General features: G+C 29.9%; 2 protein-coding genes across 2 annotated transcripts in view; one reads left to right on the forward strand and one right to left on the reverse strand.

Moving 5' to 3' along the window:
* Window positions 1–15,342, reverse strand: part of LOC111617247 (WD repeat-containing protein 20-like) — a 25,858-nt gene extending 10,516 nt beyond the window's left edge. The window contains exon 1 of the mRNA XM_023358570.1: window positions 14,883–15,342. Coding sequence (XP_023214338.1) covers window positions 14,883–15,131 — 249 coding nt within the window. The 5' untranslated portion in view covers window positions 15,132–15,342. The remainder of the gene's footprint in view (window positions 1–14,882) is intronic.
* On the forward strand, window positions 10,238–11,815 carry LOC111617248 (3-hydroxy-3-methylglutaryl-coenzyme A reductase-like). The gene is made up of 2 exons (XM_023358571.1): window positions 10,238–10,430; window positions 11,690–11,815. Exons 1-2 carry the CDS (start codon window positions 10,275–10,277, stop codon window positions 11,798–11,800), a joined length of 267 nt encoding a protein of 88 aa, XP_023214339.1. The 5' UTR covers window positions 10,238–10,274; the 3' UTR covers window positions 11,801–11,815.
* Window positions 15,343–17,364: the final 2,022 nt, after the last annotated feature.

The raw sequence follows: 17,364 nt of genomic DNA on the forward strand, positions 1-17,364 counted from the left end.
GAGTTCGATTGATTTCAGGAGATTGCCCCATGTCACGATATGAATCATCGATTACATTGCTATTTTAAATTACATTTCATTGCGCATGCAGATACTATTTTCGTTTTCAGTATGCACCACAGTTGAATTTAAATCAAATTAATTCATAAAAACCACATTAATCGACATTCACATAATATAAATAGTATTCAAGAATTTCTGTTTAAATATGCTTAAGTTAAATTAAATGACAAAAATTTATTATAATAATATTAGGCCTCTGCATATTATATTATTAATATTTATTAATATTAGGTATCCAGTTAATTAAAACTAAAATTAATAAAATAATAATTAAATATGACTTTTACACAGAAACTAAAACTAAAATTAAAATTAATTAAACATAGATATAGATAAAATAGGCCTATTGTATATTATAATATACTGCATTTATAGGCATTTTTATGCATGAAAAACAGCTATAAAAGTAAAAAAAAGATTTTGTTTAGGAAGTTGGAAACAGATTAATCCATTTTACATTGTTTCTTATGGGAAAATTTTTTTTTGGTTTTAGAACAAATCAGTTTTTCAAACAACTTTTAGAAACAAATTAAGTTAGAAACCCGAGGTCTTGACTGTATATGAATTATCGATTTATTTTCATTCTAAAAGAAAAAATTACAAAATTTATTTATATTTTTTAAAACAATATCAAATACAATTGGACTTCATTAACTGTTATGAAATGGCACATTCATCAAAATGACATTATATTTTTCCATACTGCTACTGCCTATCTCTTGCATATGGTTATCAAATTGTGAAATCCCATATCATGACCATCCCAACCAATCCCAATATACACACAACCTCAAACCATATTCCTAAACTTTGCTAGATGATGACAATGATTTTTTCCAGGATTCCTTAATTTAATTAATTAATATTTTTTCTATATATAGTGAAACCTCTATTAACGGACACTCTCAAACAGCAGAGACCTCTACTTAACGGAAGTTTTTACAATCCCCAAACCCTTCAAATAAGACATCTATTATATTCACCTCTAAATAGTGGTCACACTAAATAACGGCAGCCGTCGTCCATAACCTTACCTTACAAAAACACAAAGTCCCGCCTTTAATATTCTGAAAGAATTAATTACGTTCAAAGATTTTAAAGCTAAAACAAAGAATCAATTCAAATACTCTTTCAGAGGAAGAATTTTGACTGTAGGCATCAAATAAAGACTGGATTAAAATAGGAATGGGGTGGGCAGATTGTATAAAGTCAAACAATATTCTTTATCTGTTAGAGAAGACTAATTTGATTAAGTAGTCAGTCACCATTTATCATCATACATATTAATGTTATTAAACTTCTGTCTTATTGTTGGAATGAAGCTTACAGTACCAGGAAACCATAAACTTTTCTAAAGTTATTCATTCATTCAACAAGAACAATAGTACATTAGTAATGAAAAAGAAACAGTTTTAAGGTTAAGACAACAGCATTTATTTGGTGAAAGTTCAAAGATTGTGTTACGAAGCAGATGTGTTGACCACTTTAAATTTTTTAAAACTCTTTCAGCCCTTTGGATACTAAGAGGGACTCTTTTTAAGCAAACCTATTATGGATTTGGACAGGCCCACAATGGGGCCGCTGGATGGTGAGAGAAAGAGTCCAGCATGTATGAACAGACCAACCCGCAAAAATTTCCTGGGAAGTTTTTGACCCATTCAGATTCAATCTCAGGTCCCCAGAGCAGTAGGTTGCCTTGACCGCACAGCCATCCAGCAGTCCACTTTAAAGTGTAGGAAGATATTCAGTTTTCTCAAATTTATGATGTAATTTATGATCTTAATTAACAGCTTTGTGGTGGCTAAAGTAATTTTTAATAAATCATTTATGGAAAAAAGTAAGAATGTTCGAAAAATTACATCTACTCAATAACTACAAAGCAGACAAATCACTATATCGATTTCATATACACCTCTAAATTGCAAACAAACTTCTCAATCCCGACAGTGTCTGCTATTCCTCAGTTATACTGTATTATAATAAATAAAATTTTATTTCTATCTACATAGTAAGTTAATTTAAGCAAGCAATTGCTTCATTGAATCTAGATGGATTGTAGATCATCATAAAAATATGACAGAAGCTCATTAATGCTACACATATGATCAAAAAACAAAGTTTGCTACTAATGAAGATTAGAACCAAAACCAAAATTGTAACAAAAAATATGAACTAAAAAATAATGTTAAAAATGTAATATCAAACAAATACTAATCAATTGCCGACATAACTGATCAATAATCTCTTCTAAACATGGCAAACTTATTTACGACACTTGAGTAGACACGATAGCATGGCAAACTCTTATTTACGACACTTGAGTAGCCAAAAACGATCCTTCTATCTACGGAGCATGCGCAAGTTTAATATGAGGATCGCACGAGTTTCCTTAGAACATTAAGTTCGGATTTTCGAATAACATCGATTGTACCCGATTTTTTCACCTGAAGAAGAACTAAGTTTGAAAATGTTAGTGAAAATATTTGGAAATAAGCACTGATTTGGTTAAAGCAGAAATAACTGATCAGGTAGTAAACTTCAAAATTTAATGTTACACTATTACCAATAGAAAAAACATCTTCCATTATTGCTTGGGGTACTCCTAGAGTAAAGAAAAATGTCCAAGCCACTAGAAATGCAGACAAAACAGAATTCACAAAAATATGTTTTGACAGTAATTTTTGCCCTCAAAATAAGGATACACCCACATAAATGAAGACATATAGTAGCTTTACTCTTGATTCCATAATGCTCTTTTAATTAATACAGAATGTATTCATTTCCTTAATTTTATCCATTATTGGCTTGTTTCTGATTCACACCTCACTCATTTTATTTGTGGCCAATTGGAATATTATCAACTTAAGAAACAATTAATTGTATTAATTTGGACTACTATGACACAATTTTCATTCTTTTATGATTTTGTTTTTCTAATCAATATTTATTTTAAACTATATAATTATGTTATAACATTAAGAATGATATCAAACAACACTTACTATATATTCCTATTGATTTTTATGTTCAGTGAGGTTTTAAGATTTATAACATTATTTTATTTAGAAAAATTGAAATGTATCTGAAGGAAGAAGAAATCATGAATATTTAACTGAAGCAGAAAGTAAATTAGTTGAATATCAAACAGAGATAAGCAAAATTCATATACTGAAAAATCTAGACATTATGCATTCCCCTCTCCTTCTCATAAATCCAAATTATATCTCCAACTCATGTAAAAGATAACAGCATTGTTTAAATTATGATCATAAAGAATCTCAAAATTAGTACAAAATACTTTCTTCTATGGTTAAAATACTCAAAGAAGAAAAAGTTGATCATCATTAAAGAATGGTTAGAGGATACTGCACACACTTTCCTGTTTCACCATTGTAAGTGATCAGTTTCAAAGATCAGCTGTCTGTTCATAGTTATATATTTCACTCATGTTGATTGTAAGAACTTGCAAAAGCAGTATAAACATCCCAAAGCCTGATGCTTTAGTAATATGCCAAACGGAAATATCTTCTAAGTTGATTACTGGTAACGTTTCAATTCAAGAACAAACATTTTCAGCCTCACCCAAGGTCTGCTTCAGGTTAAATTTTGACGAATTTTGAGAGAAAATTCATTTTTTGTCTTTCTAAAAATTTTTCCCATTTTTATTACTGGAGAATAATCACATCTCTCTCTCCAGAGTCATTTCCTTTCCCAGGGAACTCATCAAATGTGTTACTGGAAACTAAGAGCAAAATTTCCCGCTTGATGAAAAAGGATAACGTGATTTGAAATTTTAAAAGGAGTGACTCAAAGACAAGGGGTTGTCGTGAGTTCATGAGAGCATCAATGAAGTGCCTTGAAAAAAAAAAACAAGAGGTATCATATCAAGGATTTCATACTCTGTGTTTTTTGACACCTTCAAACTCCCAGATTATTATATCCTTCAGTTCCATTGGGTTAACTGCCTTCCAGGAAAAAGAAAAATTAACGCCTCCCCAACTGCTCCAACTGACTGACCAAAAGTCAGCGATCTGGAATCCGCACAATTAAATGAAACAAAAAAAAGGTATCTATACCAACTTGCGGTTTCTTGTAAACTCTCTCTCTTGACCGTTATTTGAGAGCATAGAACTATGTATTCTCTTTTTTTGTTGAATTAAATTGGTTATTTTAATTGTTAACCTTGTATCTGAGTGATTCACTTCCAATCCATCTCCCAATCTTCCGCCATCCCGAATCTGACCGCCCACGCATGTGACCACTCACGCAAATTCCGAATTTGCGGCCTTTAAGGTTTCTGTGTCTATCCTAGAAGACACAGTGGTGTCAGTCCTGACGAGGCACTAAAGAGGCGCCAACTCTCAGGTCACAAATATAAATATACCATAACTATCCTTGGTTACTTAAGTGATGGCATCTAATGCCTAATTCTAGTAAGAAATTATTTAGAATTTAATTAAAAATAATAGCAGTAAAGTAGCCCACAACAGTAAAGTAGTTTTGCAACATTTCCAACATTTTTGTAGCAATAATTTTCTTGCAAAAACAAAATTTCATGTACGTTCTTTAATCACACTCGACATTTGAAAAATTGCCAGTGCATAATTGTTTACATACATACATAAGTGTTTATTGCAAACAGACAATGACAGATAGATTGCTGCTAAATGTTAATGAAACTCATACCAAATGACAGGGGGAAAAAAAAAGACAAGGCCCGTCTTGAATGCACTGCAGTATTAAAAATGGTTCATTTAATCTGCAATTAAATGAACCATTTTTGATACTTTTTGATCACAGTAGTAAGCCTCCAAGGATATCAATTTACTACAGAAATTCACTACAAATAAATGGCAACAGGCCATTAAAAGCAATGATGCATACATCACTATCTAGAGATAAAAGGTAATATTTTAAAACTTATACTTATTTTCTCTTTAAAAAAGTTGCTATAAACTTTCCAGACAACCCAAATATTAAGAAACTCAAAGAATTTAAAGAACAAAAAAAAAAACAGAAGCATAAAGAATCAAATTAAATAGTAAGCCACAATAGATCTCTTTTCTCACTTTTTCTAGCAAATTTTTATTACAAAACAAATGTTTTCAGTCTTCTTTAGTGGCCTTCCTGAGGTTAACAAATGAAAAGAATAAAAAACAAGAAGATAAAAAAACTGGATGTTACAAATAAAATACACCTTTAATTCCAGCTAATAAAAATTAATAAAGTAAAAACGTTTTCAATCGTTTCTTAACAATCTTCTTCAGTTACCATAAAGGTTTATTAAAAGTTATTAAAGGTGTGTTTTATTCGCAGTATTTTTATCCAGTTAATTTGTTATATAAGTAAACTGGATGTTTCAAATTATAACATTCCATAGCTTCAAATTCTGTTTTAATCTAGAAAGTTCTGTTTTTTCATTCAATAACCTAAGGCAGGATGCTAAAGATAGTGTGACAATGCCGAAGGGCCTCCCTACACTTCGGCACCACGTGACCAAAGGGTCAACATCGCGTCGGTAAAGATTGCAATGACAGGTTTCGTCAGGACTGACACCACTGTGTCTTCACGGCTAGACACAGAAACCGTTTCGTTCGGGCGTGAGCAGTCGCGTGTGTGAGAGATCAAAGTTGAGATAAAAGGAGAGACAGTGCACTGGAAGTGATTAGACTTGTAGGCTAGATTAATGTAACAAATGTTTAATGGGTAATGATAGGGAATACATATCTCACAAATAGGTTGATAGTAAAGTTCGATAGTAAAGTTAACTGAGCATTCTCGAGAGAGAGAGTTTACAATTCATACGCGTGGCGATAAATACCTTTTTTTGATATCTTGATCTGGATCCAGTCGACAAGACAGAAAGTTCGGGAAGGTAGTGTTAAGTCCAATAGTTCTGACTTTTTCCTTTGATATTAGGTGATTCTTGATATTCACAAGCGAAGAGGTATCTCAAGGAGCACAGATATTACGTAGAAGTAATCCGATGGAAGAACTGGCGACAACTGACTCACTTTTTTCTTCTTGTCTAATGTCGAACTGTTAAAATCGCGATACCAGGTCGAAAGGTGATGAGAAAGCGTCTTTATTAGGCCTGAGAACTTAACAGATGTTTAACTCCCAGGTGTAACAGTTGACAGTTATTGAACGAAAGTATAGATACACTGTGATCTTATGACACAGTGGAATGAAAGTATGACTACGATATGATCTTACGATGAAATGATATAAACACATCCGAATTCGGATCCTCACATCAGACAAAATTGTTTGTTTTGTAATAAAAATTTGCTGTAAAAAGTAAGGAAGATGTTGTGGCTTAGTAGAAAAAGTACCAGTAATCTGTAAAGTGTTAAAATGTTGGCAAACAAGCCTATTTGAGAAACCTAGACAGCATAATCAACATTGTCATGTCTAAATCAGTGATTCTCAATGTTATCTGATCAGCAGACCACATAAACTGAATTACAGATGAACCACCAACCACCTATACACTTGCCCAATTCTTTTACAATTGTTACCTAACACATATGCCATATTTTTTCTAACTGGTAACCTAATGTAAGAGATATGCAATATATAAAAATGTTCTTTCATCTAGCTAAAGTACAAGATTCACATTTTGGAAAAATTATTAGGTCAGACTATAAACTGTCTGGCATATGCTTGAAAACAACCAGTGTCCATGAACCATACTTTCAGAACTACTGTCCTAGACCAAATCTACTACCTAGTTTGTGTTTTTTGAGTATCTTTTAGATTTCTCTAATTAAACATTGATTATTAGTTATTAAATTTAACATTAAGTAGCACTTAACATTTCTGGTGTCAAATTACGTTAATTATCATGTAAAAATAGTCTAATAATTTTGATAATTTTTTTATTCTTTCCGATTACAATTTTTATTACACACTTTTTTTACAAAACAAAAACTATGTATTGACTATTTAAATAAACACCAGATATTGCAAAATTTATAGCAATTTTTTAACAGATACCAAAGTTAAGCAATAGTCTCTGATTTCAAGAATGTCTGTAAAATCTAGATTCTACAAACATTGAAAATGTTTATCTATGATTATTCTGAAGATTCTGAAAATTTAAATAACATTCCATCATTCCATGTTTGAATTCTGTTTCCTATTATTTTTTTGTATTTAAATTTGACTAATTTATGTGGCATTTAATACAGGATTTTTGGAAATAACTGAAAACTGTAGACACTAAATTTTTGATTTTATTAAAATATTTTGTATAATTTTTATACTTTGAACCTTTATAATCATATATAGAATGACATTAACATTTTAAAAGGATAACACATGTACTATTTAATATTTCAAATGTAAATCCGATAATAATTTTCAATATATATATTCTACAGCATAAAATAAGTCTGTGCTAGGAATTAATTATGGACATGAGTACTGTATTTAATAAAACTTTTAAATAAATTTCCTTCAGTTTTTGAATGTAATCCTCATATTACTGTATGATAATGGCTAAAAATTTTAAAGATTTTTATTATTTTTGAATATTTAATTCAACACTAGACCCAGTAAAACAAACTTTAAAGAATTATTATTTAATGAAGTTAAATTATTATTAAAAGATGTATGAAGTGTTATACTTCACTGAAAAATATGAAATATTTTAGTACTTAGAAATTATTTAATAATCTTGTTAACTTTAATGATATTCACACACAAGATTTTACATTAATACTTAAAGGCATTAGAAACAAAATAAAATAAAATAAAGCTGGAGAGGAACATCCAACACCTCATTAAATCAAGTCTTTTACACAAAATAAGATATATTTATATTTGAGAAATAAAATATTGCAACATAATTCTAAAAATATTTTCAATTTCTGCAACCGCTATGCAATATTTACCGAGGAAGGCATAATGATAATTCATTATTATTTAATGTACTGCCACTTTCACCTGACTGCTTTTCATCTAGGGATTTCTTTTCTCATTGCACTCAACAAACTCTCTCTCTTACTATCATAAATGACTGCTAGTTTTATATAAAATAATTAATCTTTATCTGCTTAGAATAAGGTATCTATTTAAGAAAAACTGTTTAGAAAACATCAAGCTAAGTACTTAATTATATTCAATCCTAATACTTAATTTGTCTGTACAATTAATTTTTGTCTAAATATAACTATTTTGATAAAAAGGATCAATAAAAATTGTGTGAATGTTAAAACTACAGCAAAATGTAGTATTGTCATCAGAATAAACAAGTTTTTCTTCATGATAGACTTAGTTGCACAAAAAGACTTGAGGTGTTACTTGGCATAAGTTAATAGTTCCCAACAGAATAGACTTTTTAAATCAAGTTTTATTAAATGTAAAATAGATTAAAACAATCTTTCTAAATATTGATGTTTATGTTCTTTTATTAATTCTCCTCGGAAAATATCTAAACAGTGAACCTATCGTTCATTTACTTAGTCTAGTGGAAAAATGATTCCTATGTTATTACAATAAATAAATCTCTATTATGATAAAAATTTAAGGTGGCGATAAATACCTTTTTTTGATATCTTGATCTGGATCCAGTCGGTAAGACAGAAAGTTCGGGAAGGTAGTGTTAAGTCCAATAGTCCAATAGTTCTTTTCCCTTGATATTAGACGATTCTTGATATTCACAAGCGAAGAAGTATCCCAAGGAGCACAGATATTATGTAGAAGTAATCTGATGGAAGAACTGGCGACGACTGACTCACTTTGTTCTTGTCTAATGTTGAATTGTTAAAATTGCGATACTAGGTCGAAAGGTGATGAGAAAGCGTCTTTATTAGACCTGAGAACTTAACAGATGTTTAACTTCCAGGTGTAACAGTTGACAGTTATTGAACGAAAGTATAGCTGCACTGTGATCTTATGACACTATTGAATGAAAGGATATAAACACACGGAAAGTCTGAATTCAGATCCTCACAGTAATCTTTTAATTAGTTCTCTTAAATCTTCTTTAAATTAATGTGTTTAGCTATTTGAGAGATTATCAGAACCTCTTTAAATATAGCTTTTATAAGAAAAATTATAGCTATATTTAATAAAAATAGTTGTGCCGTGTTCAGTTCATTATGACATATATGAAAATTATTTGTAATAATTTTATAAAGACGAATGCTTGTTTTTCAAATAATAATTGTAATATAAAAATAATAGATATAATCCAGTTATAATTTTATTATTTATCTGCTGATGAGAAATGAAAATAATGAAAACAAATCAAAACATTTTTGAAAATTTTAAATTATCTTTTAATTTTAATATTGTGATTTTTTTTATACTTGTTTAAAGTTCAGTATGATCTTGGAAATCTGACGTATAAGTCCAGAACAGTGTTGGACTATTGGATGTTTATACATTTTGATAAATTAATGATTTAAACACAATAAAAATATGATGAAATATGACTACAATTGACATAATTAAATAATTGAGTACATAAATGAATTTAACATGAAGTCAATTGCTAATGCAATGAAAGAAGTTGGATTATTGATCAAAATATTTGAATGTGCTGTTATTGCCAAGTTGATGGATTCAACTAAATTTAGTAGGAGATACAGTATTTTTGGTGAAAAATTCTGAAAGACTAATTTTTATAGTTATGTAGTATTGTTTTCTTTTATAGTGAGCCCAACAATGTTTAATATCGTGCCCAAGCTCGGGTTTGATATCATTCCATGTTTAGTAGAAAAATGGTCAAATTTAGCAAGAACTAGCATTTTCACTAGCAGAAAGCTTGTCTATGGTTTGACTGCAGTACCGATAATACCTGAGAGTCTAATGTCAGATTATTGGACATGCCAAATTAACATGTGATTGGATTATTGAGATTGTACCATATATTTGCTTTAAAACTAAAGCAAATCATACACTTTTAACATTTGTTAACAGTTTATGGAAATGCAAATGTTCTTTACACAGTTAATTGGCCATCTTTTGCTGTAAAAGAATGTAAGAGGACTGTCAAATGTCTTTTATGTCTAAAGATGGCCTGTTGACCAATTCAAAACTGGAAACTGTTATATATTGTCAAAGATGTACAGTTTGATTTGTTAAGTTAATTGCTGTGGCTAGTTTGACTTAGTAGAAATTTTGTAATATAAATTTGCAATAAATTAATATTTTGTAAAAGTTTAAACTAATCTTTTTATTTTTAAATTGTTAAATAGGTAATGGGTGTCTGCTGTGAAAATGTAATTGGATATATGCCACTTCCAGTGGGAATTGCAGGACCTTTGTTGCTAGATGGAAAGAATTATTACATTCCAATGGCAACGACAGAAGGTTGCTTGGTTGCCAGCACTAACAGGGGATGTCGTGCAATTAGTGTAAGAGAACTTTATTAAATTTCTTCTGATGATTGATAAATTAATATAGTTTTATTTATCTTTAATGATGAGTCTGTTAAAAATTGAATTATGTATCTATAATACAGTGATGGACAGCATGCCAATCGTTTAATAGAAGAAACTTTTAACATATACACATTAAATTACAAATAAATGTCGCTAAATCGACAAGCACTTTTGATGATAATTATTTTCATCTTCATCAGGTCATTAAAACATTTAAAATCCTTTTTTGAATACAAATAACAAATTGTTCCAAGCGTATTAACATTTTGGAATTAGAGCAACGATAGAAATCTTGTGTATATTTGGGAAGCCCTTCTTACCAACATATTAAAACCCTGCAGCACCCCCACACTTGATTTGCCCCCTTTGTGGATCAATTTGTATAACCATCTAAAACAACGTATCTAGCTCCACAATTTGGAGGCGTTTAACACATGCGACTTATAACCACGCGTGTTTTCATTTAAAAATTGTTTTATGTTCTACCGTTGCTCTCATTCCAAAACGTTAATACACTTGGAATGATTTGTTATTTGTATTCAAAAAAAGATTTTAAATGTTTTAACGACCTGATGAAGACAAAAATAATTATCGTCGAAAGTACTTGTAGATTTAGCGCCATTTATTTGTAATTTAACGCGTATATGTTAAAAGTTTCTTCTATTGAATTATGTATTCTGTCAACATAAATTATTAATATCGTTAGCTCTTATTATTGAATTATAAAAGTAATGTTTTAATACGTATGTGTTTATGCAGAGGATTGTGTCTGTTATGCCTATATTATATGCATAATAGACAAAACAACTAATCTTTTTAACATAATATATGTTAACAAGATTACTGATAATGTAATTTGTTAATTTGCTTGAAGACATTCCAGAATGAAAACAGAAAAACAAATGTTTGTTTTAGAAGTAACATTTGGGTATAAAGGAGTTTTTTAATGTGTTGTTTAATGTGTTGTTTGTATGTATGTGGATCGGTAGTGATATTTGTATAGTGCAGAGTAGTGAAAGTTGTATAGATGTGTTAAACTGTATAAAATTTTATAATTTGCAGGTGGTTTAAAAATTACAAAATTTATAATCAAGTTAAAATATGAAAACAAAATAATATTTTTTTAATTACATAGAAATTTTATTGATTTTTTTAAAAATCTTGATTAAGTTTTGTATGTAGCACTTTAATATTTTTATAAAAAAATTTTATTTTAATCGATCTGTATTCAGCTTTCAGGTGGTGTAAAAAGTAATGTTACTGGAGACGGCATGACAAGAGGTCCCGTCGTGAGATTACCTTCCGTTCAACAAGCCGTGTATGTTGTTTTTAAAATTATTTAGTCTTATAAAAATTGTTTAATTTTTTTTTTCTATTAAGGTGTTAGAAAAAGATTGATTCAAATAATTTTGTTTCTTGAGATTAAATAATTTTAAAACTTTCATATTAACAACTTATCTTTTAGAAATTAGGATATTTTATCAACCACATATCTCCATTTTGGTTTAATTTTATAAACTTTCTTCCAAGATTATGTATTGATATAATTCTCATGTGTATAGAAAAGAGTCAACGATTGCTGGATTACATTGAGCTATGTTAATCCTACTAATTAAATTAGTAGGATTAATATAGCCCAATGTGAAGTAATTTGGTTAGAGGTAGGCATTGGGTTTCATCTTCTGATAAGTTTAATAATTATATCTAAATTAATATAGGCTTGTAGTATCCTTATGGACAAAATTTCAGATATGAATGATGTTGTTGGAACATAACAGAAAGGCATGCCCTTAGGAGCCAGAAAGTGAAAGGAACCATACTTGTACATGTGACCCTTTTGTGAGATATATCCCCTTCTTTTAAATCAGTCTTTTTCTCGGTGGTATAGGGAGTGATGCTATGCACTCCTAAAAAACTATCACATTTAACTATTCAGCCCATTTGACTGTTTATGGAGTATTTGATGTTATATAGTGTTAGGGGGTGTGGGAGCTTGTCCCATATGGATGCTGAGGNTTCATTTAATAACAGAGTTAAAACCTTGCAAAATTGTACACAAACTGGTAATTTACTCAAATTAACAAAATAAAAAAAAGTTTAACTTAAAAACACAGTTTTTCAGATTGAAACAAATGCTTACCCTTTAAAATATAAACTCACCAACACACCGAATATCCTTGGAAAAATGGAGAAAGTATACAATTACAATTAAACAAACTTTTGCTATTTTCAAATATCTAAACTAATTTCAAACAATCTATTTCTAAAAAACATAACCAGAAATAAAATGAAATACATTACACTTTATTTGAATTAATAAAAATAATTAATTAATTGATTTAAAAAATGAATTAGGTAAGTTTAACTTAACGGCACGATATTCATAGTCATATTGCTCGATGTGTGTGACGATCGCACCCGCATCACATAACTGATGGGTAACAAAGTATGTAAGAGCCAAATTTTTTAATTCTAAATCTATATTAAAGTTTAATATAAATAAACTGAATTTATTCTACAATAACAGACTAATAACTGCAACAAGATTGAAAGTTTTATTTTCCATAAAAGTAACAGTCAAACAAAAATATATACAGTATATATAAAATGTACACTTTACTAAACTTATTTTAAACAGTTTATTAACCTTTACAATGTAGTCTTATGACATGAACATCCTGTGCCACTACAATAATATATACCCGATATAGAAAAAATAGTTTTACTTACGAATAACATGGCATTTTGAACAAGAACACAACTAAAAGAATTAATATCAATGATAATACCAATTTTCTATTATCTCAGTAACTGCTACTTGTTTTGAACAGTATACTTTTTATGTAATTTGTTAATTATTACTAACTGTATTAATTATATCGAAAGTTTTATCTTTATTTCATATTGATTTATAACCGATTATTATATTTATGAAAATTTTGATAAGTACAATTTTAAAATAAACAGTAATATAACAAATATTACATTTTCTTAAACAGTCACATGCTAATAAAATAAAAGAATTCTAAACTATGACAGTAATCGGTCAATAATACAGTCGATAGAATCTAAACAATTATTCACCAAGTATTAAAGCATCCCAGATTAAGTTAATTGAACATAAATAATAAATGTATTACATTATACCATAAAATCATTATAATTTATTATAAATTTATAATTCTTTCTTCAATTCCAGATTTGTCTTAATTTTTCTTTTATAAAATTTAATTAAAATAGTAACACGTGCACTTTAAAACGATACTGTGTTTTCAACATAAACACGGATAATTCTTTCACGTAAAAGGAACGATGATTGAAATAGTTTCTTTAAGATAAAAATACTACTTGCCAAGTCAATAATATTGAATCTACTTAAAATAAACTAAGCTACATACGACATTTATTCAAATTACACATCAAAAACACTGTTTCAAAATTTCACAAACTGCTTATTTTTGACACACACCATACGTCGGGGACAGGCAACCATTTTCTACATAAGGGCCGCATTTCAAAACTTTTGAACCGACACAAGCCGCACACAATAGAAAAAAAAAATGCCAGTAAATCGCAATTATTTATTCACGTATAATTACAAATTAGCATAAGTATACTTAATTTAGCTTCTGGAACCGACGTAAACGTAATATATTGCTAGTTTTAAATTAGTTTCGACACGAGTCCATTAGCCAGTTTCTCGTTTTAATTTTTATTAAATTCACTGTGGAAAAACTATTCACATACATAAGTCGTAGAAAATCACACTTGAATTTTTGCCACACACTTTCTTAAGTCGGGAAATCGATATATTTATTCATATTTCGAGCGAGACGGGCCACGGGTTGCCCGTCCCCGCCGTACGTCAACGTAAAGTCGTACTTTAACCGATCAGTTTTTTGTCAAACTATGCATCACAAATAATATTAAAAATCAGGTTTATACACAAATGAGTCGTTCTAGTTTATACTAACGGAAGAAACTTTAAAATGTTATCTCACCACAATCGACATAAAAATGGTAAAATATAACCGAACGTCTACTTCGGTTACGAATATCAATGTTTTACGACACACAAAAAAAAGCTAATATAATGCAGGCTTTACCAGAAAACACAATGGAAGCGATACGAGATATTAAAAGTAGTTTAGCATTAGATAATCACCATTTACATTAATGAATGAGTAACCAAAGGAAATGAAGTCAGTGAAATTTCAACTGCATAATACATTAAATCAATTACTCAGAAAATATAAATAGACGTGTATTATCAATGTTAGAGTGTGTAATTGTTTAAATGCTGTAGAAAAAACATAAACAAAACGTTTGTTTTTGTATATTGTATGTTAACATATTCTAATTAAAGATAATAATTCGATATTATAGTGTTGTGTATTATATGTGATAAAATGAAGGTGGACTGACCTTTTTGATGCCTTTATAGATGTAAACGTACAATTCACGTCCAACATTGAGGCAAATGCGGTCTCCATTGCCACTAAGGTCTGGTAAATGGACGAACGACACTTTAACCGGCGTGTTAGCTTGGGTATTATAGCCTACCCTGTTAGGTCTGGAGTATTCGCTGAGTGTCATGAGTTTGTAACTTCCTTCCCTTGTCATAAATTGGGTTTTAAGTTCGTCTTTACATACGACTTCACATTGAACCGCCATCTTAACGCATCGACAGTGTTGTGGTTAACATGTCTGCAACATCGCCATGCATTGTTTTCGAGCCCTTTTAAGACTCTTTAGCGCTCATTTAATCGAGGCTGAAACTCGATAAGATAACGATTAATCCCAAATGATTTCTCTTCAAAACCAATCATACGCTAGACCTTCCGACATCTTGTCTCCCTCCTAACGTGAAAATACCAGCCTCCGATTTATAATATCTGTTTTTTATGTTATTTACTTTCTGTACTATTACGGTATTTTAAATTTCTAATATAAGTTATATTCTATTATTATTATTTAATTTATTTTTAAATACGGATTTATAACTTTTTATAAGGAATTAGCATGCGTAGATTGTCGAATCCTTGCGGTAAAAACTGGTACTATTTAAATACTGTTATAAAGTGTATTTTTCTATAAATATCGTACAGTTAATGTCTTTTGTGTATGAAAAATGTATTGATTAATCAATTTATAATACTGAAAATTTCAAAACAATAAAGTAAACGTTTCAATTATATCAATGGCACTCGAAACAAATCCGTATTGGTGTGTTAAAATTCTAGAAATTTAAATTTTACCCGTTATTTTAACTCATAATACATAACTATTTATTGCGGTGGCATTTAATAAATTTGCAAAATTAGACATCTACTTATTAGCAATTGAATTTACAATGCGCTATAAAAGAGAAAAATATCGCTTCTAAATTAACTATTCAAACGTTGTTCGCACGAACGAAAACACTGAAACATGAGAGAGGTTGCGGCCGAAGTTTTCGAACGTTGAGCGCCGCCATCTTGTAAGCCTAGAAGTTTGACAATGACGTTTGAAACGTTGAGCATGATTCCAACGACGTTCTAAACGCCATTGTCAAACTTCTAGGCTTACAAGATGGCGACGCTCAACGTTCGACGTTCACGATTTAGAGATGAAAACTTCGGCCGCAACCTCTCTAAAAACGCAATTATGGCATACGGGAAAAAGTAAAGCAGAATTCCTCAAAATGTAGCCAAATTATTTTTAAAGTGGCTCAAAAAGTAGTAAGTCGCGCAAAAGTAATAGCCTAGATTCTTACAAAAATGACAATCAGCTACTGGTAACCCAATCTTGCAATCCCGAAACCCAAATTGTATGTTACGAAATAAGAAAAAAAAAGAGGTATTCCGTACGTAGGGTAACACCCAAAATGTGATATTGTAAAAGCAAGGTCATATTTAATAAAAAGTTATTGCCTATTTACAAGGAAACATATTATTAGAAATAAAATGTACTACTGTACTAAAGAAGAAAATTGAAATAATATCTAAGTCATCAAATTATTAAAATAACCAGCATAAGCGCGACTTTAAGAATTTGACAAACTGTATCCTGTAAAAGAACATAGGTGCTTGATTACATTAGATTGTATCGCTAAATGTCATCGCGCAAGTTTTGTTTTTTATTAACTATTTTGTGGTGTAATTTTTACAAAAGTTTTTTTCATAGTAATAATGGATTTGACTAGGCTCAGAACAAATAACTGGATGTAGAGATGGGATCCAACATATCAGAAACAATCGACCATTAAAATTTCTAAGCATTTGAAGATTTGAAGAGGACTTGATTACGGTTCTTTCAGAGAGACAATGCCAGATCCATAAACTTAATGAAGAGTATCAGGAGTTCCTGACGCCTTTATCTTTGTAAATAAATAGATGTCAAAGTAGAATAAGTATTCAAAATATAACTTGGTCAGTGGAATCTGGATTGGATAATAAATGTAGTAGTTGTAGGAATGATACCCAGAAGAACAAAATAAAAAAAAGACATCTCAATTTTCAAAGTCATAACACGCTATATTGCTGTAATTTCTCAAGAAACCTATCCGGCTACTGTTGAACACTCTGTAAGGCGCTTTGAACATGTGATTGACGCAAATGGATTGCGCATTGAAAAAATATCGGTATAATAATTTATTGAGTGTTTCCATTTTGCGTTTCATGTTCTTCACGCGCCATTTTTCTTCTAGTGGCAGAAATTTGAACTAATTATTCTTTTGCATTTTCCTTTTCTTCATGGTCCATATAACGTATATACCAAGTTTCATCAAAATACATCAAAGAGAATGGGCTCTTTGATGTAGTAGGGCAATTTTAATTATACCCACCCTGTATATCTGGAATAAATTTTTACGATAGTTTGTTTTAATTTTTATTATCTCAAATGTACTGTACAGTATTGTTCATGC

This window comes from Centruroides sculpturatus, unplaced genomic scaffold, assembly GCF_000671375.1.
Source record: "Centruroides sculpturatus isolate CEXI.00-Female unplaced genomic scaffold, Cexi_2.0 scaffold1882, whole genome shotgun sequence".
In the NCBI taxonomy this organism is placed as follows: Eukaryota; Metazoa; Arthropoda; class Arachnida; order Scorpiones; family Buthidae; genus Centruroides; species Centruroides sculpturatus.